The following is a 24,739-nucleotide window of genomic DNA, read 5'->3' on the forward strand; positions in this document are numbered from 1 at the left end:
CATGAAACAACGCGACAAAATTAAGGAAATCACAAATCAATGCATTTCAATAAAAAAGGCAATTTATTAACAACAAAAAATAAAGTATATCACAATTAAGTGGGGCGCTGAAGAGGAATTTTCCTTGAACATAAACTTGATGTGCAATGAAACATTTTCAAAGAATGTTCAAAGATTTGCTTTATTATACCAGTATGCGTTGTTAGAAAAACAATATTGGAAGAGGAACTCCAAAGATCTTAACCTCAATGTTGTTAGAGGCTGTTAAAGATATTATTTATCCTGAGAGTTTGTCAGCTGTCATTTTTAAATTAGGGCTGTGAAACAGTTTAATCGCATCCAAAACAAAAGTTTGAGTTCACATAATATATGCGTGTGTACTGTGTAGAATTGTTTTTTTAAATATAAAAATACACACACGCATGAATGCATTTAAGACATTTTTGCATGTATATTTATATATCATTTAAATATAACACATTTTTCTTAAAAATATACATGCATGTGTGTATATTTATTTATAAAAATAATTATACACAGTACACACACATATAAGCAAAAAATCATTTCACAGCCCTAATTTAAAACAATAAAATAAATAAATGGGAGTATTGTAGATATTCAGTTAGTTGAGTATATGTTGTTGTCATCCAGTTCTTCATTCTATTCCCTCCTGCTTGTCTTTGATGGCAACCTAAAATAAAAAAGGTAAATTAGTAAAGAGACTGATACGCATTACTGCCAAACCAAATCACATCAGCCCTCACTGGCCAGAGGAGAACTGGATTCCTCCATTTCAGTCACCTGATGGAGTTTAGGTTCCCTGACACTGTCACCTTTGGCTTGCTTAGTTTGGGACACTTAAAGAGCCCTTTTACAAAGTCTTGATTTTGTTTTGGGGTCTACTATAGATTCCGATTCTTACCAATTCCCAGTTTTGATTATCCTGGAAATCCAGAGTTCTCGCGAGAGCACATGGTGAATTTGCTCAGCGAGTTACTCTGGCGTCGAGTAATGATGCTCATTAAATATGCCCTTGTATCTGAGCTGCACCAATCACATCGGGTTATCTGATATAGGCGGAGCTAAACAGATGACTACAGCGCTGTGACGTCGAAGTCATTAGTAAACATTGCAAGATGGCTATGGATGAACACCAGTTGTTTCAAACGGCTTTGGCCGCTACAATGAACGAGTTAGACTTGGCTTTTTATCTAAAAGAGGAATAGAAGACGCCGCTCGAATCGTTCCTTTGCAAGAAGGGCGTTTTTGCTGTTTTGCCGACCGGATACAGCAAGAGTCTAATCTACCAGTTAGCTCCGCTGGTAGCTTAGCATATGTGGCTTGTTGTGATTGGTCGTAGTGTTATCCAATTGCGTGCAGTGAGATTTTCAAATGCATGCTTGGTGCCGCCCCTCGAGCTGGCCGATTTTCATTAGTCGATGCCAGACCATTAATCTTTCAGATTTAGGTCTGGATTTCCAGGCTAAGTTTCGATTCCAATATGTTAAAAAATAAAACTCCAGTCAAACATTTAGATATCAAACATTAATTGCAAAAAGTTCTGTTGCAGCTGAGCAACATGAACAAAACTCAGCAGCCTATAGAACAACTAACTAATAAACTAGACTAACTATATACAATAAGAAGTTAGCAAATAAAAATACAACTTAAAGGTCAGATCTAGTTCTTGTAATAACAACTAGATTAAAAAGTTCGTCGAGACAAACTTTAAGTTGGCTTGAGAAAGCCGGACCAAAAAGTTTAAAGAAGTTTAAAATAGTTTGGAGTTTAAATTAGTTTAAAGTTTAAAGTAGTTTAAAGTTTAAATTAGTTTGAAGTTTAAAGTAGTTTAAAGTTTAAAGTAGTTTAAAGTTTAAATTAGTTTGAAGTTTAAAGTAGTTTAAAGTTTAAATTAGTTTGAAGTTTAAATTAGCTTAAAGTTTAAATTAGTTTGAAGTTTAAATTAGTTTAAAGTTTAAATTAGTTTGAAGTTTAAAGTAGTTTAAAGTTTAAATTAGGTAGTTTAAAGTTAAAAAGTTGTTGGGGGTTTTCTAGTGGGTTGCTAAGGTGTTCTCGGTGGTTGCTAGGCGGTTGCTAGGGTGTTCTGGGTGGTTGCTATTGTGTTGCTAGATGGTTGCTAAGGTATTTTGGGTGGTTGCTAGGGTGTTCTGGGTGGTTGCTATGGTGTTGCTAGGCAGATGCTAAGGTATTTTGGGTGGTTGCTAGGCGGTTTCTAGGGTGTTCTGGGTGGTTGCTAGGGTGTTGCTAAGCGGTTGCTAGGGTATTTTGGGTGGTTGCTAGGGTGTTTCTAGGCGGTTGCTAGGGTGTTCTGGGTGGTTGCTAGGGTGTTGCTAAGCGGTTGCTAGGGTATTTTGGGTGGTTGCTAGGCGGTTGCTAGGGTATTCTGGGTGGTTGCTAAGGTATTTTGGGTGGTTGCTAGGCGGTTGCTAGGGTGTTCTGGGTGGTTGCTATGGTGTTGATAGGCGGTTGCTAAGGTATTTTGGGTGGTTGCTAGGATGTTGCTAGGCGGTTGCTAGGGTGTTCTGGGTGGTTGCTATGGTGTTGCTAGGCGGTTGCTAGGGTATTCTGGGTGGTTGCTAGGCGGTTGCTAGGGTGTTCTGGGTGGTTGCTATGGTGTTGCTAGGGTATTCTGGGTGGTTGCTAGGCGGTTGCTAGGGTGTTCTGGGTGGTTGCTATGGTATTTTGGGTGGTTGCTAGGGTGTTCTGGGTGGTTGCTAGGGTGTTCTGGGTGGTTGCTAGGCGGTTGCTAGGGTGTTTTAGTGGTTGCTATGGTGTTGCTAGGCGGTTGCTAGGGTGTTCTGGGTGGTTGCTAGGGTGTTGCTAGGCGGTTGCTAGGGTATTCTGGGTGGTTGCTAGGCGGTTGCTAGGGTGTTCTGGGTGGTTGCTATGCTGTTGCTAGACGGTTGCTAGGGTATTCTGGGTGGTTGCTAAGTGGTTGCTAGGGTGTTTTGGTTGTTGCTAGGCGGTTGTTAGGGTGTTCTGGGTGACTGCTATGGTGTTGCTAGGCGGTTGCTAAGGTATTCTGGGTGGTTGCTAGGCAGTTGCTAGGGTGTTCTGAGTGGTTGCTATGCTGTTGCTAAGGTGTTCTGGGTGGTTGCTAGGCGGTTGCTAGGGTGTTCTGGGTGGTTGCTATGGTGTTTCTAGGCGGTTGCTAGGGTATTCTGGGTGGTTGCTAGGCGGTTGCTAGGCGGTTGCTAGGGTGTTCTGGGTGGTTGCTATGGTGTTGCTAGGCGGTTGCTAGGGTGTTCTGGGTGGTTGCTATGATGTTGCTAGGCGGTTGCTAAGGTATTCTGGGTGGTTGCTAGGCAGTTGCTAGGGTGTTCTGGGCGGTTGCTATGGTGTTGCTAGGTGGTTGGTAGTTGTCACAGATGGTTACTATGGAGTTTTTATAGAGTCCTTAGCATGATCTTGGTATGATTTAGCACTTAACTAATTGATATTAGCATGTAGCTATTCACTGCTAGCATGTGTAGCATGTTGGAAGTGCTGTTTGCTAGCATGAGTCAAAAGAGCCAAACCTCATCTCTATACGATGTTCTGATACTGAGATATAGGTCTTGCAAAACGGTTGCTAGGGTACTCAAGTTTGGTTGCTATGGAGTTGCTTGGGAGCTTGAAGCTTTAAACTTAAGAAGTTTAAAGTGGTTTGAAGTTTAAAGTAGTTTACGAGTTTTGAGTTTACAAGTTTAAATGAGTTTAGAGTTTAAGTTTAAATGAGTTCAGTGTGTGTGTGTGTGTGTGTGTGTGTGTGTGTGTGTGTGTTCACACACACACACACACACACACACACACTCAGAGCTTATGAGTTTAGAGTTTATAAGTGTATAAATTGATGAGTTTATAATTGTTAGAGTTTTTGAATTTAGAGTTTATAAGTTTTAAATGAGTTTAGAGTTTATAAGTTTTAACCCTTTCGCACGTACGATCACACCGGTGTGATCAGTCTAGGCTGGTCCCTGGAGCGTACGATCACACCGGTGTGATTAGAACGGTCAGCGCATCACGTGATCAACTGCTAAATTCAAATGTGCGTTCGCGCGCTGAGCCAGAGACAGACGCACTCAGAGCTGTCATATATCACAACTTTTCAGTGTTTTCAACCACATAATGTTTATTTTAGGTTTCAGACATATAAGTACTTAAAAAACAATACATTTAGAGTTTGTAAAATACACACTGATGTCAAAGGAAGAGGCAATAATAATCCTTTCCATTATAATTTTTATTCATATCAGATACACATTGTGTAAGTAACTTTAAAGTTTACTCTATTCTTCTCCCAGTTCACCAGCCACTTACTTTTATGTATTTCGGGAGTCGTGGATGAATTCACGTGTTGTAAACAATCCAACAGATCCGATTCTCTGAACTGCGTCTGCGGCACAAACTAAGATGGCGGCGCCCATCACGCATACAGCTCAACTAACGCGATCGTTTTAAAGGTGTTTAAACAACAAAACACTTCCACTTGCATATATTTGACAATCGGAATATCAGATATTGCATGCCATATCTAACAAATTTGTGAATATTTTGAATAAAAAAGGAAAAATGACATAAAAGCAGATCATCATTCATTCAGCTCTGTTGTTGCTGCGGTGTGTCACGTGACAAGCAATGACGCGTAACCATGGACACCATAAAGTGACACATTCTAAATAACGGTCGCCTTGAAAAACTCACGCTGGGGGGTCAACCAGAATATTTTAAACTTACGTGTGAAAGGGTTAATGAGTTTAGAGTTTATAAGTTTAAATGAGTTTAAGAGTTCAGAGTTTATTAATTTATGAGTTAAAGAGTTAATAAGTCTATGAATTCATGAGTTTATAAGTTAATTAGTTTATAAGTGTATGAGTTTAGAGTTTATTAGTTTAAATTAGTCTCATTGGCTAATATAGTATATAGAACGGCAGTTTGGTTTAGTCTTCAAGGTGTTTAGATTTGAATTTTCGTCGGTTGGTGAGTTTGAATGTAAATTTGAATTTTTTAGAACTCCCCAATGTAAGTCAATGGGAGTTTTTCCGAGTTTTGATCGGCATTTTTAGGAAAACCGTAAGTCCGATCAGTCTGAAAAGATATAGCAACTAACTTCAGATCAGTTTGAGTGTCTGAGCCGAGTTTGGAGTATGTAGTGTTAAAGCTCTAGGACGAGTTTGAGTCAACAGTTTTTAACAGAAGAATAATAATAATAACTAGATGCAAAAGTTCGTCGAGACAAACTTTAAGTTGGCTTGAGAAAGTTTGGACCAGAACGTTTTTTTTGCTAGGCGGTTGCTAGGGTGTTCTGGGTGGTTGCTATGGTGTTGCTAGGTGGTTGCTAAGGTATTTTGGGTGGTTGCTAGGCGGTTGCTAGGGTGTTCTGGGTGGTTGCTATGGTGTTGCTAGGCGGTTGCTAGGGTGTTCTGGGTGGTTGCTAGGTGGTTGCTAGGGTGTTTTGAGTGGTTGCTAGGCGGTTGCTAGGGTATTCTGGTTGGTTGCTAGGCTGTTTTGGGTGGTTGCTAAGGTGTTCTGGGTGGTTGCTATGGTGTTGCTAGGCGGTTGCTAGGGTGTTCTGGATGGTTGCTAGGCGGTTGCTAGGGTGTTCTGGGTGGTTGCTATGGTGTTGCTAGGCGGTTGCTAGGGTATTCTGGTTGGTTGCTAGGGTGTTTTGGGTGGTTGCTAGGCGGTTGCTAGGGTGTTCTGGGTGGTTGCTATGGTGTTGCTAGGCGGTTGCTAGGGTGTTCTGGGTAGTTGCTAGGCGGTTGCTAGGGTGTTCTGGGTGGTTGCTATGGTGTTGCTAGGCGGTTGCTAGGGTATTCTGGGTGGTTGCTAGGCGGTTGCTAAGGTATTTTGGGTGGTTGCTAGGCGGTTGCTAGGGTGTTCTGGGTGGTTGCTAGGGTGTTGCTAGGCGGTTGCAAGGGTGTTCTGGGTGGTTGCTAGGTGGTTGCTAGGGTGTTGCTAGGGTGTTTTGGGTGGTTGCTAGGCGGTTGCTAGGGTATTCTGGTTGGTTGCTAGGGTGTTTTGGGTGGTTGCTAGGGTGTTCTGGGTGGTTGCTATGGTGTTACTAGGTGGTTGCTAGGGTATTCTGGTTGGTTGCTAGGGTGTTCTGGGTGGTTGCTAGGCGGTTGCTAGGGTGTTCTGGGTGGTTGCTATGGTATTGCTAGGCGGTTGCTAGGGTGTTCTGGGTGGTTGCTAGGCAGTTGCTAGGGTGTTCTGGGTGGTTGCTATGGTGTTGCTAGGCGGTTGCTAGGGTATTCTGGGTGGTTGCTAGGCGGTTGCTAGGGTGTTCTGGGTGGTTGCTATGGTGTTGATAGGCGGTTGCTAGGGTATTCTGGGTGGTTGCTAGGCGGTTGCTAAGGTATTCAGGGCGGTTGATATGGTGTTACTAGGTGGTTGGTAGTTGTCACAGATGGTTACTCTGGAGTTTTTATAGAGTTCTTAGAATGATTTAACACTTAACTAATCGCTATTAGCATGTAGCTATTCACTGCTAGCATGTGTAGCATGTTGGAAGTGCTGTTTGCTAGCATGAGTCAAAAGAGCCAAACCTCATCTCTATATGATGTTCTGATACAGAGATATAGGTCTTGCAAAACGGTTGCTAGGGTACTCAAGTTTGGTTGCTATGGAGTTGCTTGGGAGCTGGAAGCTTTAAACTTAATAAGTTTAAAGTGGTTTGAAGTTTAAAGTAGTTTACGAGTTTTTGAGTTTATAAGTTTAAATGAGTTTAGAGTGTGTGTGTGTGTGTGTGTGTGTACACACACACACACACACACACACACACACACTCAGAGTTTATGAGTGTAGAGTTTATAAGTGTATAAATGGATGAGTTTATAAGTGTACAAGTTTTTGAGTTTAGTTTATAAGTTTAAATGAGTTTTGAGTTTATAAGTTTAAATGAGTTTAGAGTTTATAAATTTAAATGAGTTTAAGAGTTCAGAGTTTATTAATTTATGAGTTTTAGAGTTCATAAGTCTATGAATTCATGAGTTTATAAGTTAATTACTTTATAAGTGTATGAGTTTAGAGTGCATTAGTTTAAATGAGTCTCAATGGCTCATATAGTATATAGAACGGCAGTTTGGTTTAGTCTTCAAGGTATTTTGATTTGAATTTTCGTCGGTTGGTCAGTTTGAATCTAAATTTGAATTTTTTAGAACTCCCTAATGTAAGTCAATGGGAGTTTTTCCGAGTTTTGATCGTCATTTTTAGGAAAACCGTAAGTCCGATCAGTCTGAAAAGATATAGCAACTAACTTCAGATCAGTTTGAGTGTCTGAGCCGAGTTTGGAGTATGTAGAGTTAAAGCTCTAGGACGAGTTTGAGTCAACAGTTTTTAACAGAAGATTAATAATAATAATAAGTTTAAATAGGATTTCAGTAAGTTGGCTCTCTCAAGCCAACTTAATAATAAGTTTAAATAGGATTTCAGTAAGTTGGCTCTCTCAAGCCAACTTAATAATAAGTACATAATATGTAGATGGGGAACAGAACTGCCACAAGAATTTAAACGTGTTGTATATTTGATAACTTATTATTGATTGGTTGTTACTTTAAAGCTGCATCGAAACGATCTGTTATGCTATGCATACGACACATACCCTGAACCGCTCCTCCAGCAGGGACAGCTCACTGATCAGATCCGTGATGGCATTAGTGAAGGCTTCCTGGGGACTGTAGTCTGGTGTCGTCTGAACGCGGATCACAATCTTGTGTTCTAGAGGATGAGGAACCTTATAGCCAGCAAACAGCACCTGAGGGTCCTTCAGCAGTTGCCTTATGGAAACATGTCACAGGTCGATTACACAAACCAGCAGAGTGTCCCAGTAACGACACAAACATGTATGGCCATCAGAGACTCACGAGCGGATGATGTTCCCCAGCGTGTGATCCTCTTTATTCAGTGTGAACAGACATGCATTCGGCACCTTGGTGTCTTTAACTATTGTGATTCTGGAAAAGGAAGGTGAGCAGGAATATTAGACAATTGCTTCGATATTCACAAAGAGTACTGTGGCGGTATCATGGTAAAAAAATGGTAATATTTGTGATACCTTGATAAATACTATAGTACAGGTTAAATACCATATACATGTACCATGGTATTCTAAAGAATAACCAAAAACTTTAATATATAGGTGTACATACATACATACATAGACTTACCACCTGTCGTTCAGTAATGGCTCAGAGCCAATATTTACTTTTTTATTTTCTTAATGCGGTGCTTTTTGAAAATGTGACTACGTTTAGTAAGTTTCACAAATAATCTTATTCATGAACACCCTTTTTCCAGTTTATGTTCTATATATTTATGTTCTATATATCTATATATAAATGCAAGTCTGAAAATATGAATATAAATCTGAATATATAAATGTGAATATATTGTTTAATATATTAATGCAAATCTGAATACATAAATGCAAGTCTGAAAATATGAATATATATATATATATTTGCCTTGTCTAGCACCCCAAAAGTGGAACATGTCTGCTTAAAATCGCAATATTGTTTTTTTTATTAATTAATTTTATTTTTTGTCGTAAAAATGTCACGACATTTGTCGTTAGCCAACAAGCTAAACACTTTGCAAGCTACCTCCTGTATTCCAGCTGTCTGTTTGTTTCATTATAGGCAGCTATCCATTAGTATCACTTAATAGTAGAGATTGCGTTGGACTGCACTTACTTCTTTTCTCCCTCGAATAGTAAAAAGGACTCGAATGCTGGTGGCGCGTTCATCCTGTTTGAAACCCAGCAGCGTTCCTCCTGCTAATGGACGCACACTGCACTGCGCATGCGCACTACGCCAGTTTCACACATGACCAATCTTAAGCGCAGTGTTGGGTGAAGACCGCTGGAGGGCAGTGATAAGCCGTGAATCAAATACTGATGAAAAGTATACTGACGCTCAATAAAGGCTAATAAAGATGTCAGCCTTATTTTTATAGTACATTTCTTAAATATTTGTGTGTTTTTTTTAAAGATTATTTTACCACAAGTTGAAATGGTTTGAAAATTAACCTAATGTTTTCTTTTCGATTTTGTACATTTCTTTGTAGGCATACTTCCTTTGCACATTTCTTCGTACTTTTTATATTTTCAATTTGTTTAACATACCTGTAATTAAAAAAAAAAAAAAAAATGCTGAATTTCATGGTTGTGTAACAATCAAACAAAATTTAAATGGATCAATAATTATTTCACACCCTACTGCAGTGATATTTATTTATGTATTTATTTATTTACCATATTTATGTAGGCTATACCATAATTATATGTGTCGCGTTTTGTGTTTGTTTGTTTGTTCACGTTTAGAGTTAGGTTTTGATCTGTTCTGTTCCTTCGTGTTTCTAGTTTGACTGTGTTCAGTTCATGTTTCCCTGTGTCTGTATTCCTTTCACCTGTTCATCTACTGTCTTCATCTACTGTCTATCTCGTTATCATGTCAGCTGTCTCGTTTATTTGATTAGTCCCTGTGTATTTAACCCTCTGGGCTTCTTCATTAATGTGTTACACTTGGCTTCCTTTCGTGCAAAAACGTACGAAGCCTAAAAATTTAACTTTTTTTTCCCCAGGAAAACCAATGAAATATATTTTTGTTCAATAATATTTTTTTATTATTATTTAGAATTTTTAAAGATTTTTATGATACTTTGCATTAATTATATAATTTTTATGAGCTATTTTTTCCATTAGAATTAATATATATATTTTATTTTATTTTTATTTTTTTCAATAAATGCAACATTTCACATCAAAATAGAGTGCAGACCTAGCCTGACTTCGTCATACTCATATTCTAGTCTTCCCGACCAAAAAATGTTGTGGGCGGGGTTCGGGCTGGCACCCAGGCTAGTGCAGACCTAAAAAAAAAAAATTTCAAGTGAGAAGAGCGCCATCTAGTGTCTTTAAAAATATATAAATGTGTGTAATGTCCTGTATTTTTTATTTATTTATTTTATTTTATTTTATTTTTTTGATTCCCATTCGGATTCAAATTACTAAGCAACCACTGAATGGAACAACACAAAATATATATCATTTTAAAGCTTAGGATCTCAGCTTTTTATGAAAGATTTTTTTGAAAGAACATTTATGAACTCCTAACGAGTGATGAGTAATCCCTCTAAAACCAGGCGCCACCTAGCTGCGAAAATATTCATTACCATATTTTTTCATTTTTGTGCCTTGATTAACACAAAATTGATGTCATTTGAAAGCTTCGAGTCTGAACTTTACAGTGAAAAAAAAGAATTTTCCTCCTACCTTATTTCCTTCCTGAGTTATTCCATGACAAATAAGAAAGATATGCAAAATCATAATAAAAATTATATATATATTTTGTCTTTTATCAGCAGTTTCTCGGCAGGACAATGTCCAAATGTAATCTAATTTATATTTTCAATTTTTTTTTAAAAAGAGTTCTTTCAAACGATACCTACCTTTTGACTCTCCTTGCTACAGTTCTGGAGTTATGATTATATGGGTCAATATCACTATAAAGTGCCTTTGGTGTCCTCATCAGAATCGCTCAGTCATCATGAACATAATGCAAAATAATGAAATTCTGAGGTTTTATTATAAATGGCCAAACACTTACACACATACAAGTACAATGATACGTCTCTTGAAATGTGTTTTTCTGATTTTATACAATTTTCTTTGATTGGATGTATGTGATTTTGGCATGTCCCGCACGCTGCTCAGCTAACTTCAGTGAGTGTAAAAAGTGGTTAAATTACATAAAATTAAAATACTTTTTTAATGTACTTATTGTCCTCAGCAAGTTATTTAATAAAACAAGTCATTTTTGATTATTTATATTTTATTTTCATAATAATATTAAGCAGTTTGCATGTGTCTCTGAAATTGCTGTCCACCCTGTCATTATGGGGTAAACGCCCCTTTAAGAAACCAACTGATGTACTCAGTGACATCCCCTCCCCCATTTGGTCTTTCTTCAGTGGAGGTTAAAACATCTGCAACACACACAGTAAGTATCCACACTTATATTTCCTAATTTTCATCATATTGTGTTTGTAGTTGCGTGTTGTCAAGCTTAACATGTCCACCCTGTCATTGTGAAATATTAATTAATATAAAAACTTTTCAGAAATTCTAAATATACATTTTAAACAGTGCACAGTCAGCTTCAACAGTGAATCACTTTGCTTACTGCTGCACACCATGTGCTCATTAAATACTAACTTTAGCCAAAAAATGTCCACCCTGTCACATGACAGGGTGGACATGGTTCATGACAGGGTGGACATTTGCAACTCCTGAAAATCAGCCTGAGCCAGGCCCCTCCTTCTTCTATATTGGTTAAGGGTTTCTTGAAGTTCCTGATGTTTTTCTAATGTTCACCCGTTCTAGTTCACCCATTAAGCATTTGTCCACCCTGTCATGCCAAGTTCCACCCTGTCATTTTGTTGTCCACCCTGTCATGTTCAACTTTTATGATGAAAATAAACTAATTATTTTAACAAGTTAACAAAACCTTGTGTGTGATTTCTTAATAAACAAATGAGGGCCAGTTAGTATTGTTTTAAAGTTTGAATAAATATCTTTGTTGTTAGATTTTATTTAGAATATTTGCAACTATCGCAAATTTTATTGGGCAATACATATTTAAGCAGTAACTTCATTATTATCAAAATACTTTTACCATTAACTAAAATGTTTTGTTGGGAAAGGGACACATTATCTTTCCTCAGATCTACATTTTATAATAACAAAGTAGTTGGCAAAGTAGTCGATTGCCGAGTTCACGCGCGTGATCATAGGTAACTAAACCTATGCGCGTGAACTCGGCAATCGACTACTTTGGACTTCAACCGAAAACAGGATGTAAACACAGGTATTTGCGCTGGCTTAAATAACATCATTTTTATTCATATATTTCACATCTACTGCAGTCAGATTCACTCGTGTTCACTCTGAAGGAATCACTCACATGACCTGTGCACTTGTAATGACACATCAAGGATGTTAAGAGGCTAAAAGCAGGTTTAAAACTTGCCCCATTGAAGTCAACAGGGTGCAAATTTTAAAAAGAGGATAACACGGTGTAGGCAACACCGATTTTTGTCGTTGTTCTCTGTACTGACAGCACTCCAAATTTACAAAAAAATGAGCTCAATGTTAAAACTGACCGGAGTTCTCCTTTAACATATCTGAATCATCTCCTTGATTTTTGTGTGTGTTCACATAGGTAATATAACAAAAGTCACCAAGTTTCATCCCCCTCCAATGAAGCAAAAAAAAAAAAGAAGAAACAATTCAAAATGTAAACGTTTTCGTGCATTTTTGCACGAAGAAGCCCAGAGGGTTAAACCCTGTGTTTGGTTCAAGTTGTCAGTTCTACGTCGTTTTATGTGATTGTTCTGTTCCTGGTCCTTGTTCCTGTTCTTAAGATTCTGTTTTGTGAATACTGGAGTTTATTTTGAAAAAAAGACTTCTGCACTTAGATTCTGTTTCATTTCTGCTGCAATCAACGCAGACAATATGTAAATCAGAATAGGCTATATACAGGCTAGCTCTGAATATATAGATACAAATCTAAATATATAAATGGTAATATAAATATATAAATGTAAATCTGAATATATAAATGCAAATCTGAATATATAGTTTATAAGCCTGAATATATTAATGCAAATCTGAATACATAAATGCAAGTCTGAAAATATTAATATAAATCTGAAAATATAAATGCAAATCTGAATAAGTTTAAAAGCCTGAATATATAAATGTAAATCTGAAAATAAGAATATAAATCTGAATATATAAATGTAAATCTGAATATATAGTTTATAAAGTCTGAATATATGAATGTAAATTTGAATATAGTTTATAAGCCTAAATATATAAATGTAAGTCTGACTATATAAATGTAAATCTGAATATATAGTTTATAAGCCTGAATATATAAATGTAAGTCTGAATATATAAATGCAAGTCTGAAAATATGAATATAAATCTGAATATATAAATGTAGGCTAAATGTGAATATATAGTTTATAAGTCTGAATATATTAATGCAAATCTGAATACATAAATGCAAGTCTGAAAATATAAATATAAATCTGAAAATATAAATGCAAATCTGAATAAGTTTAAAAGCCTGAATATATAAATATAAATCTGAAAATAAGAATATAAATCTGAATATATAAATGTAAATCTGAATATATAGTTTATAAAGTCTGAATATATTAATGTAAATTTGAATATAGTTTATAAGCCTAAATATATAAATGTAAGTCTGACTATATAAATGTAAATCTGAATACATAGTTTATAAGCCTGAAAATATGAATGCAAATCTAAATATATAGTTTATAAGCCTGAATATATATAAATGTAAGTCTTGAATATATAAATGTAAATCTGAATAAATAGTTTATAAGTCTGAATATATAGTTATGATTATATTCAGATTTACATATTCAGGCTTATAATATTCAGATTTAAATGTCTATATTCAGATTTAATTTTAATTATTTCCTGTTTGGCCCTACACACTTTCTCTATTATAAATACTAAACATAAACTAAGCAAAAAAAAGAAACGTCCCTTTGTCAGGATACTGTATTCTAAACATAATTTTGTCAAATAAATCCAAATAAGCTTTACAGATCCTTATTGGAAAATATTTAAACAATGTTTTTCATGCTTGTTCAATGAAACATAGATAATAGAGAGAAAGTGTGAAACTGTGTAAACCTTATTGTTCAGTCGTGACATGGAAGGCTCTTGTTCCAACGTGTCCTCATGACCTAATGATCTTAATCTCAACATATGACTCATGCATTTTACAACTCCTTGTGGTGAGTAATAAATAAACAGTGATTTGATTCGGAAAGTGTCCTTTTAGGAAACAATTGGGTAACAGACAGCTTTCTTGGATTTTTGTCATTAAAGCACAATAAATAGCCCTCAGTTAAAACAGTTCTTCAATGTTATTAGTCATTCTTCATAGAAATGCATGAAAAGCAGTGTCTGGAGACAGTATCAGGAAACACTGATGATCTCACTGTCTGTTTTCTTGTTTAGTAAAAGCCAATATCAGAGGAGACTGTGTAAATGCAGGAAGATTGAGGAGTTGACATAAAATCCATCGCACTTTCGCAATTTTTTTTTATTAAAACTGACAAAGAAAGTGATGTTATAAATATCACACAGAGTTATGTGAAAAAGCAGACGTCAGTCAAAAAAAGGAAAAGATGTGTGTGTGTGTGTGTGTGTGTGTGTTTACATAGGGAGTAAGTCTTGTGTGGGTGAAGAAAATCCACGAAGAAGTCACCCAGACCACGAGTCTTTCACAAGTTTCTTCACTTCTTCCACATTTTATGTAGCCTAACTTCAGTAATGACTCATAGCCAAATATTTACTATTTGTTTTCATTTTTAAATATTGTTAACGTGGTAACACATCATTGAAAAATGTCATTGTGTTTAGCAAGGTACACAAGGAATTTTATTCATGAACGGGAGTAAATTCACATCAAAAGCTGAACATGTCTGCTTAAAATGTATTATTATTTACAAACTATTAAAATAGTTTGAATTATAATATAGTCCTGGCTTTGATTATTTAGGGATAACTAGTGACAAATTATGTAGATTTAGTTTTTTTATGCCAATGACCCCCAGATATGATGATATGAGGGACCCCTTCCAAAAATATAAATGCAATATCATTTCATGAATAAAGATCCATTTATGCTGCGTTACAAAAAAAAAAAGTGATATTATAAAAGTGAAAACCTGTTGTTAGCAAAGTGAGTTTATGTTGTTACTGCAGGCAAAACCAATCATTTAAAACAGTATCTTAAAACTACTGACTTTGTATTAAAATGTATCTTTTTCTACCCTTTATTATATAAATAACACAGGAGAGAAACTTTTTAAGTTTAATCCCAATTTATTTATGTAGCACTTTTTTTTTTTACAATAAATATAATTCCAAAGCCTTTTTACAGTTACATTTAACAACCATAAAAAATACTACACACAAACCCACAATAGTATATTATTATGTATTTTTACGGTTGTCAACATCAAATATATAATATATCATTTTAACCTGTCCATTTTTCATTAGCTGAGATGTAATTCAAATCTTGTACTGTAAGCATTTTGCATGTTTAAGGATGCTATGTGGGGAGGTTTGTGGTTACATATTTCATCATAAATCTTCAAAAATCCCCTGTGAAATCCTCTAGCTTGAGAAATGCTGTCACTGTGGTAAAATAATGTGAAAATGATTCTAAGGCTTTTATAAAATGTCTTCTGAAGCAGTGTAATATTTCATCAACATATGAGTCATGTCTGTTTCCAATATCCAAAGATATCAGACTATAAAGAAATCTGATATTTAAAAAAAGAGAAACAAGCCATAAAAGGCAATGACCACTTGAAAGAGATTGTGTTTTTACAATCGCTTACTTCTCTTTTTCTGTAAAAATAAGGACCTCTAAAAGACACAGATGTGAACGTGAGGAACTGCTCATCGAGTATGCCGCCATTAACTGTAAGCCAACAATAGCATAAGCTATCAATGACTGTAAATATTCATGTACATATTTATATTTCTCTATATTGTTATAACCAGTGTTGGGGTGATGCATAACAAAAAACACGAGTTACATAATCAGATTACTTTTTAAAAGTAACTGGTAGAGTAACGCATTACTTTTAAATGTTTACTTTTTCAAATAAGTAATTCAACTTACTTAGTTTTCTGATTTATTGACTGACATGTCTTATGTCCCCATAATTGGGAGGAAGGTGCAGAGGCGTGTGTGCTGGATCATCGAAGGATCATGTCACTTTTAGTGTGAAAATGACTATTCATTTGCCAAAAATAGAACTTTTTTTTTTTTTTTTTTTTGGTTATTAAAAAACAAACAAGCAAGCACAGCCCTGGTAAGGGAAAGTAACACAAAAGTAGCAATTCATAAACTATTACTTTCCATAAAAAGTAACTATGTACCACAATAAGTTACTTGAGTAATGCTATATTGTAATGCATTACTTTTAAAAGTAACTTACTCTGATTATAACTCTAACACAATATCTCTAACACATAATGTATGTCTATTTACTCTTCGTTGGATTGATTATAATTTACCATTCTCCACATTGTCCTATAGCATCTGTCAAGAAAGTCAAGTCAAGTCACCTTCATTTCTATAGAGGGGCAATTCCGCGCAAAACTGTCACATCCATAACACCAACACAATGCAATGGTATTTAGTTGGCGTTATGGATGTGACATTTTTGCTTGGAATTGCCCAGAGCTAGATTGTTTCAAAGCAGCTTTACAGTGATAACAGGAAATGAAAGTAACAGATTGTTTTGGCTTTACAGCAGCTCTAGAATAAAGTTATTGTCCAGATAAAGTTAGTTTTGATTGATTCACTTCCGTCGCAACGATCATTAGTTCTTAACTTAGGGGCCGCTAAACTTCAAAAAACTTGCGCAAACTTCAGAAACGCGAACCTGTGAGAACGCTGACGGCGTGCACATGCGTATTACGGAATTATCCCGACAACTTTTGATCTGTACAGAGGTAAAGGGAGGGGAAGGAGGCCTTCATAGGGAGAGACTAGTTGACACTTCAGGACTGCGTTGTCGTCGCGTCCAGGCGCAGCTCCTTCATCCGATCTGGATACGGCCTGGATCCGGCGGACTACGGTAAATCTCGGGATAAACAGAGAGATTAATATTAGCATAGACGCCATCCTCCTTATGATGCAATGAGTACATCAGGATTTATGGGAAGTGTTCCGACCTGACCTAATCTATGCAGCCTAACATTGAATTATAGAAGTCTATAATGTGTTATGTGTATGCTATGTCAAAGAGATGTGTTTTTAGATTTAAACTGACAGAGTGTGTCTGCTTCCCGGACAATGTTAGGGAGACTGTTCCAGAGTTTTGGTGCTAAATAGGAAAAGGATCTACCGCCAGCAGTCGATTTTGATATTCTAGGTATTATAGCCAGAATTTTGAGATCGCAATAGACGTGAAGGACTATAATGCGTTAAGAGCTCGCTCAAGTACTGCGGAGCTAAACCATTTAGTGCTTTGTAAGTAATCAGCAAAAAGAAAGACCAATACAGTAATTTAATTAGGAATTAAAGTTGTTTAATCATAAAAAGCATGTCATTGTTTGGTTTCCTTCTATGTTCCTAAATCTTTCCTGCATTTAAAAATAGCACCTAAATGATATTTTATGTCACCCAATAATGTTGTGGAGATCTTTACCTTTTCTTTCTTTCTTTCCTTTCATGATTGAATGTGATTTACTATTTTCCATTGCATGTATTACATAATATTTTGTATTATAGTGTGCAGTGTACATCATATCATTGGTTAATTATCATACATAACGTTAACTACACTTATTACATGGCTTGGCTGAATTCCAATGTAGAATGCGGTCTGTTATTTCTTTATAACAGACCGCTGCGGAGTATAACAGACCGTTGCCATGAAAAACAGCGCGTTGCTATGGACGCGGAACGGACTATTTTCTTTGGCGGAAGCAATACAATCGTTTTTAAATCAATAAACTCCTTTTTAAATCAATAATTCGTGTCAAATTATTTATTTATTTTGTAGGTAGCCATGTAATAAGCGGGATAATGTATAGAGAGGCGGTCGTTATAGCGAATAACAAGCCCTTCAGGCTGTCAAGACCCCTCCGCTTCGCGTCGGGGTCTCGTTCAGCCTGTCGGGCTTGTTATTCGCTATAACAACCGCCTCTCTATAAGTTACATTATCCCTTACTTACTGTAAAATGTTAAACACAGAACTATTTCTGGAATTTTCTATCGGTATTTCCTCATCAGGGTTTGTGGAATAGGAAGTGTTTGGTGCAGGTCGCCCCTCCCACGGTCATAGTCCATATAACTCTATAAACCCCAGCGGTGATCAGATCATAACAGCTCAGATCATCATAACCCTCGCCCGCGGTCAGACCTCTGTTCTGCAGGATGGCTGAATCTTATGTGCGACATGTGGAACTGTTGGGCTTTGAGAAAAGATTCTTTCCTAGCCAGCACTATGTAAGTAAACTAATCCAAAAGCAGCATTTCACACATGATATTTCATATTTTACACATTATTGTGGTGCGTTGACACTGTATGCTATACATAATGAACGAGTGCTATGATGATTACAGTTATTTTTCTATAAGAGAAAATAAATATATTTTTTTTCTAAAGGTGTACATGCTCCTGGTTAAATGGAGTGATCAGTCTGAAAAGCTGGTGTACAGACGCTATCCAGAAATCCACACATTTCATGTAAGTCTCTTTTTCAGTTTTCTACAGTTTGAAAGTATGGTGGTAGAGTGTTACATTTCCCTTTTGTCTAACTGATTTAATTTTCATTGCTGCAAGCATTTCCTGTATTTGTAGTCACGCTTTGTCACATTTATATTAAGTATGGTAACACTTTACAATAAGGACCTATTAGGGCATTAACTAACATTAACTAACAACAATACATTTGTTACAACTGTAATTAAAAGTACAACTATTCATTATTAGGTCCAAACCATTAAATAAACCACTTTTGGCTTTAAAAATGTATTAGGAAATATTTGCAATTAACAATAACTAAGATTAATAAGTATTTTTCATTGTTTGTTCATGTTCACTAACTAATCTTAACAAATGGAACCTTATTGTAAACTTTTACCGAATGTTTTTCTGCAACATGTAATCAGTCTGCAACAAGTAGATAGATAAAATTGAATGCAAAAGCTTGTTTTTTTTAACAAAAAATGTCCTTTACAGAAAACGCTAAAGGAAATGTTCCCTATTGAGGCAGGAGACATTGACGCAAATGACAGAATCATTCCCACATTACCAGGTACATGTCTTTACTGTCACTTTTTACAGTAAATGTCTTTCAGAAAGAAAAAATGTGGCATCATAAATGATTTACAGAAGCTAAAGACCAGCCAGCAATAAATGTGCCATCATGGTGTGACGGTTTCATTTTTCAGAAAATACAGAAATAAGTTTTCGGTCTCAGTGTTCCTATCAGAAGAGGAAACACCTGCTTCACGTCAAGCATGTCAGACTGTATAGAGTTCATGAAAGCTGCCTAACACCTTTTCTATTGGCATGTGATACAATGATTTGGCTTCTTGTTTTGTTTTCTTTTAGTTTGAGTTTCAGTTCTGCAAACTATTTTATTTCATAGGGGATATTGCAACGGATGCTGATAAGCTGTACTTTCTTTGGACTTTCCAATGTGGCAGGAAAGATACAGATAGGCTATTGTAACATTAAAAAGTGTCTTAAAAGAGTTTGTGCAACATGGTCATACCACAGTTCCTGTATTAAGACAACACAAGTGCAACATTGCATCTGAGGATCGAACTGGATAATATTCTGAATGTTCCAATCCAGCCTGACTTCTGTCACTTTTGGCTTGCTTAGTTGGGGGACACTTAATACTCAACAATATTATTGATCAACTTGCATAGACACCATTATATAAGACCTGAACTGAGCTGGACGATGACATCACTGTTTTCTCCAGAGTGGCTATTTATATATAATTTTTTTTCATTTTTATTAATTTAATTCATTTATATATATATATATATATATATATGCATCTGAGATGCCGTGTCTCTCTCCTGTAGGCAAGGGCGTGGTTAGCTGGTACCCTCTGACAGGGTACCACAACTTCCAATAGGAAAATTCAACTGCAGTAGCCACCGTTCAACCTGAAGAGGGCAGCACTCAAGACGTTTTTACACCATTGTTGAATTAAAACACTTTAAACCCAACAACAACAAAAAAATACTCGAATCAATGAACAGCATTAATAAAGCCCCAGTCTTAAAGATCATTAACTAAAACAAGTTGTTTTAGTGTTTAGTTACCCTTTAAGCAGGACTGTCACGCTATTTTCTTCCAGATCTGCTGTATAGAAGAAACAAACTTTGTTGCATTATTATCCTGTTATCACTGTAAAGCTGCTTTGAAACAATCTGTATTGTAAATATAATCGATATAAATGAAGGTGGCTTGACTTGACGATCTGTAATTCAATCTCTCTCAGCTCCTAGATGGCTGGACAACCAGAAAACGACCGAGACGAGGCAGGTGACTCTTGCTGAATACTTTCGTTCCCTTCTCAACCTGCCGAAGAAGATCTCTCGCTGTCAGCTCGTTTGTGACTTCTTCAAAATGAGGCTTGAAGATGAAACTCCACCAGCACCACACCCGTAAGACTGTCTGCTTAAACTCAGAGATGTGGGATAGTGGTTCACATTCTAATGCTTTAAGTGTTTATATGGGCAATGCTCAAATATTGCTCATGATGTTTGCTGATCATGTCCCCTCACAATCTGTTCTTACGGGAGCATGTCTATGTTCCCACAGCCCTATGTTCCCACAAATGGCCTACCCCTGACCCCACCCCTAAACCTACCCGTAACTGGGGTTTAGACAAATCGTTAAAAAAAAAAAAAATTCTTAGAAATGTGGGAACATAGGGCTGACCCCGTTCTTACGGGAAAACTATGGCAAGCCGTTTTAGCTTAAATTGTACCCAGTGTTACTCGTCGTAATTGCATTTTTACTAGTAAGAATTCAATTAGAGAGCTCTACAATTCAATTCTTACTAGTAGCAATTACAATTAGAGAGCTCTCTAATTCAATTATTACTAGTAAGAATTACAATTACAGAGCTCTCTAATTCAGTTCTTACTAGTAACAATTCCAATTAGAGAGCTCTACAAATCAATTTTTACTAGTCATATGTCTCCATTGACTTCCATTCATTTTTAATTACGGAGCTGTACAATTGAATTGTTACTAGTAAGAATTTAAATAGAGAGCTCTCTAATCCTAATATTACTAGTAACAATTCCAATTAGAGAGCTCTCTAATTCAGTTGTTACTAGTAAGAATGCAATTTCAGAGCTCTTTAATTCAGTTACAGAGCTCTGCAATTATACATATCTTTAATTCGTATTTTTACTAGTAACAATTCAATTGTAGAGCTCTGTAATTAAAAATGAATGGAAGTCAATGGAGACATATGACTAGTAAAAATTCATTTGTAGAGCTCTCTAATTGGAATTGTTACTAGTAAGAACTGAATTAGAGAGCTCTGTAATTGTAATTCTTACTAGTAATAATTGAATTGTAGAGCTCTGTAATTGTAATTCTTACTAGTAAAAATGCAATTACGATGAGTAACGCTGGGTACAATTTAAGCTAAAACGGCTTGCCAGAAAACATTTGACTATAGGTGCCGATTTCTTATGAATTTGTACGATGTCAATCTTACAAAGATGTATGATTGTTAGAAAAACATACCCGTCATTGGGGTGTTAGAAAATGTACAAACGAGATCGTACGAATTCATATGAATTATCCACCAATTTGCCAAAACGTAAAGTAGTTACGAATTGCCATGAGATTGTGCTGTCCTTCCTGTGTTGTATCCTATCTGCTTTGTACTATGAATTAAAAAGGCCAAAAAAAAGATCTCATCTGCAAAAGTTGATCAACTTTTAAGAATTTAAGAATGCAGTATTTTCAGAAATATATTTCTTTCTATAGATACAAAAGAAACGAGACCTTCATTATGTCCACAAACAGAGCACGGAGCAACACCACATCAGGTGAGACCAGCTTTCCTGTTTCTGATGATATCATTTAATTGCAAAATACCTTATGCCATTTCCCGACAGGTTTTATATCTGCTGTTCTTTGTTCAGAAATCACAGGGCCAATTATGCTTGAGAGCTACAGAGTGATCGCAGACTACAGCAAGAGCTCAAAGTACGAGCTCACCCTAAAGATGGGAGATATGGTGGACATTGTGGAGAAAAGCCAAAATGGTGAGGGAAAAATCCATCCATCCATCCATCCATCCATCCCACACACATACCTACTCATAATACCCTTATTCTCTTTGCACATTTTAGAATAACAGTAAAGTGTAAAGGTGGTCTGATGTGTGATCTGATGTTTACAGGCTGGTGGTTTTGTCAGTGTGAGTCCAAGAGAGGCTGGGTTCCTGCTTCATACTTAGAGCCACTGGATGGAGCGGATGAATCCGAGGAACCAGAGCCTAATTATGAAGGTCGGTGTGTATTGCCATAATGCCACTGATATGAGTCCCAAAACACTATTTTGGGAGCGATTAATTGTGCTGTTTGAATTATGCTGATGATATTTACCCACAACAGGAGAGCTCTATAAAACCATTAAAGGCTATAAAGCTGCCGAAGAGGATGAGCTGACTCTCCAGGCAGGAGAGATGATTGAGGTCATCCATAAACCTCTAGATGGGTGGTGGGTGGTCAGGTATGAGTCAACTTTTACTTCATGGTGTGTCATAACAATCGAAATGCTCGCAGTCATTTGATGATTCATAATTGAATCACATTCCCAAATGTCTGAAAAAAAAAATTCTCATGCAGGAAAGGAGACGATACAGGCTACTACCCATCCCTGTTCCTGTGCAGGACGGGAGAGAAGAAAGAGGTGGATGCTGAGAGGAATGTGGTCAGTAGAGCAACACCACCACCAAGAAGGTACAGCAAAAATAAAACACCACATTACAATAACTGAACACTTTGGCTGATCATACTTCACAAAAAATATCAAAATATGTAATCATTTTTTCATTTGGGCCAACAGATCTACCATACGCAACGCCCAGAGCATCCATCCCACTGGACGTCGGCGTCTCAGTCAGGACACCTATCGGAGACAGAGCCGACGGTTCTTACAGCAGCGAGGAAGACTAAACTCCCATTCCAGTGTGACACGATCTCCACTGCAGGAGAGGAAGACAGACAGAGGTGTGTGTTCTCCATAAAGAAATATGTCTAGTGCCTTATAGTGGGACATAGCAGACAGACTTGAATAAACAAACAACCAAACATGCACACACACACACACACACACACACACACACACATATATAAATAGAATATATATATATACACATATATTATATGAACTCAAACTTTTATGTTAGATTGATTTGACAGCACTAATATATATATATATATATATATATATATATATATATATACATACATACACACACACACACACACACACACATATATATATATACATATACACACATACATATTTATAGTGATGAATATAAACAAAATAATTAAATATAAACATTAATAAAATAAAAAATAAAATAATGAATTTAAAATTGATTTAATTATTATTATATAATGTGGAATAAAGTATATTAGCACAATATATGATAGATAAATAGATCTGGAAATGGTTATATTAAATGGGACCATTGTAAAATACATAACATCTTTTTTGTAATATTAATGTTGTCTAATGATTGCAGCATTTACATTAATTATATATTATATTATTTCATAAACATTTACTTTTTGGTTACACTTTACAATACATTTTCATCTGATAACATCAGTTACCAATATATACTTACATCATTACTTGTTAGTGAATAAAAATGGTCATGCTCATAGTACATTAACTCATGTTAACTGATACAACTTTTGATCTTAAAACTGTATTAGTAAACGTTGAGATTAACATGAATTAGAATTAATAGATGCTGTAAAAGTATTATTCATTGTTAGTTTGTGATAACTAGCATAGTTCATGCATTAACAAATCAGACCTTATTTTAGTCCTTATTGTCCTTATTGATTTATTGAATTATGTCCATTATTTCCTCACAAAGTAACTGACTGTTCACTTCATGCTTCTTTTATGTGGCTGTAAGTAACATTAATGCATTAACCACCAGATATGTAGATCTGGTGGACACAAATCTCAAACCTGCTGACATGCTGTATTATGTTTGTGTTTATGTAGAGAACATTGCAAAATCCAGCTCTCCTCAAGCAGAAGAACTGGGTAAAAGTATCCCAGTCATTCCTCCTCGGCCCAGTCCTCAGCTCATTCTGGAGCGCTGCACTGAGAACACATGCAAGAGAGTCAGCATACATGAGGCCGACTGAAATTATTCAACGATAATGTGCTAATAATGTTAACAGGCATTCAGATACTTGTATATACAAATAATCTGTTCATTCCTGCTTAGCCCAGAACCTGTTATAAGCTATGTTTATGTGTGTGTGTTTTTATGACTTACTGTGTATAACCCTATTTTTAATGTTTCTGTAAACAGTGATAAATAAATAAATACATATGCATTTGCAAATGAAATGCGTGGTGATATGAAATCAAAAAGAAATTCCCTTGGTGCTGTGAGATGGTCAGATTTGACAGCATTTGATCACACCATTACACAAATCACTTTTAAGAAGTGTTTTCTCAACACTGCCACATAGCAACGCCTGATTTCCTTATTTACATGCAATGCATGGATTCCCCAACTTTTTTGTCAGCTGAACTTTTTTTGACCTAATATATTTACTTGAAGTAAGCGCTTAGATTTTAAGTTAATAAATTTGATCAAGTCAATAATAAATAAATAAAAATACTAATTTAATTAAGTTCACAGTTCTCTGATCTAGGTTAATGCTCACATGACATGCAGGTAAACAAATCTTTTTCAGTGAATGTTTTATTTTAATTGTTTTTATTTTAAAGGTATTTATTTGAATTTAAAATTTGTATGACTTAATTACTTAATAGCTTTTGATTAAACCCCCTTGCAGTTCCATTATGGCCTATGGCCTATGGCCTATAGCCTACTTGA

At 36.0% G+C, this 24,739-nt stretch overlaps 2 protein-coding genes across 2 annotated transcripts; one reads left to right on the forward strand and one right to left on the reverse strand.

The window, feature by feature from the left end:
• Nucleotides 1-41: 41 nt before the first annotated feature.
• polr2j (RNA polymerase II subunit J) lies at nt 42-8,822 on the reverse strand. Its single transcript, XM_079871185.1, has 4 exons — nt 8,697-8,822; nt 7,869-7,958; nt 7,607-7,781; nt 42-694 (listed from the first exon to the last, which is right to left on the reverse strand). The coding sequence occupies exons 1-4, from the start codon at nt 8,747-8,749 to the stop codon at nt 659-661; spliced, it is 354 nt and encodes a 117-aa protein (XP_079727311.1). The 5' UTR covers nt 8,750-8,822; the 3' UTR covers nt 42-658.
• Nucleotides 8,823-17,873: 9,051 nt separating this feature from the next.
• On the forward strand, nt 17,874-24,261 carry ncf1 (neutrophil cytosolic factor 1). The gene is made up of 11 exons (XM_079872947.1): nt 17,874-18,089; nt 18,250-18,330; nt 18,826-18,901; nt 20,108-20,273; nt 21,619-21,680; nt 21,777-21,899; nt 22,037-22,144; nt 22,251-22,368; nt 22,485-22,598; nt 22,705-22,868; nt 23,890-24,261. The coding sequence occupies exons 1-11, from the start codon at nt 18,018-18,020 to the stop codon at nt 24,033-24,035; spliced, it is 1,230 nt and encodes a 409-aa protein (XP_079729073.1). The 5' UTR covers nt 17,874-18,017; the 3' UTR covers nt 24,036-24,261.
• The last annotated feature ends 478 nt before the right edge of the window (nt 24,262-24,739 follow it).

The sequence above is a fragment of the Squalius cephalus genome (genome assembly GCF_949319135.1).
Source record: "Squalius cephalus genome assembly, chromosome: 5".
Lineage (NCBI taxonomy): Eukaryota > Metazoa > Chordata > Actinopteri > Cypriniformes > Leuciscidae > Squalius > Squalius cephalus.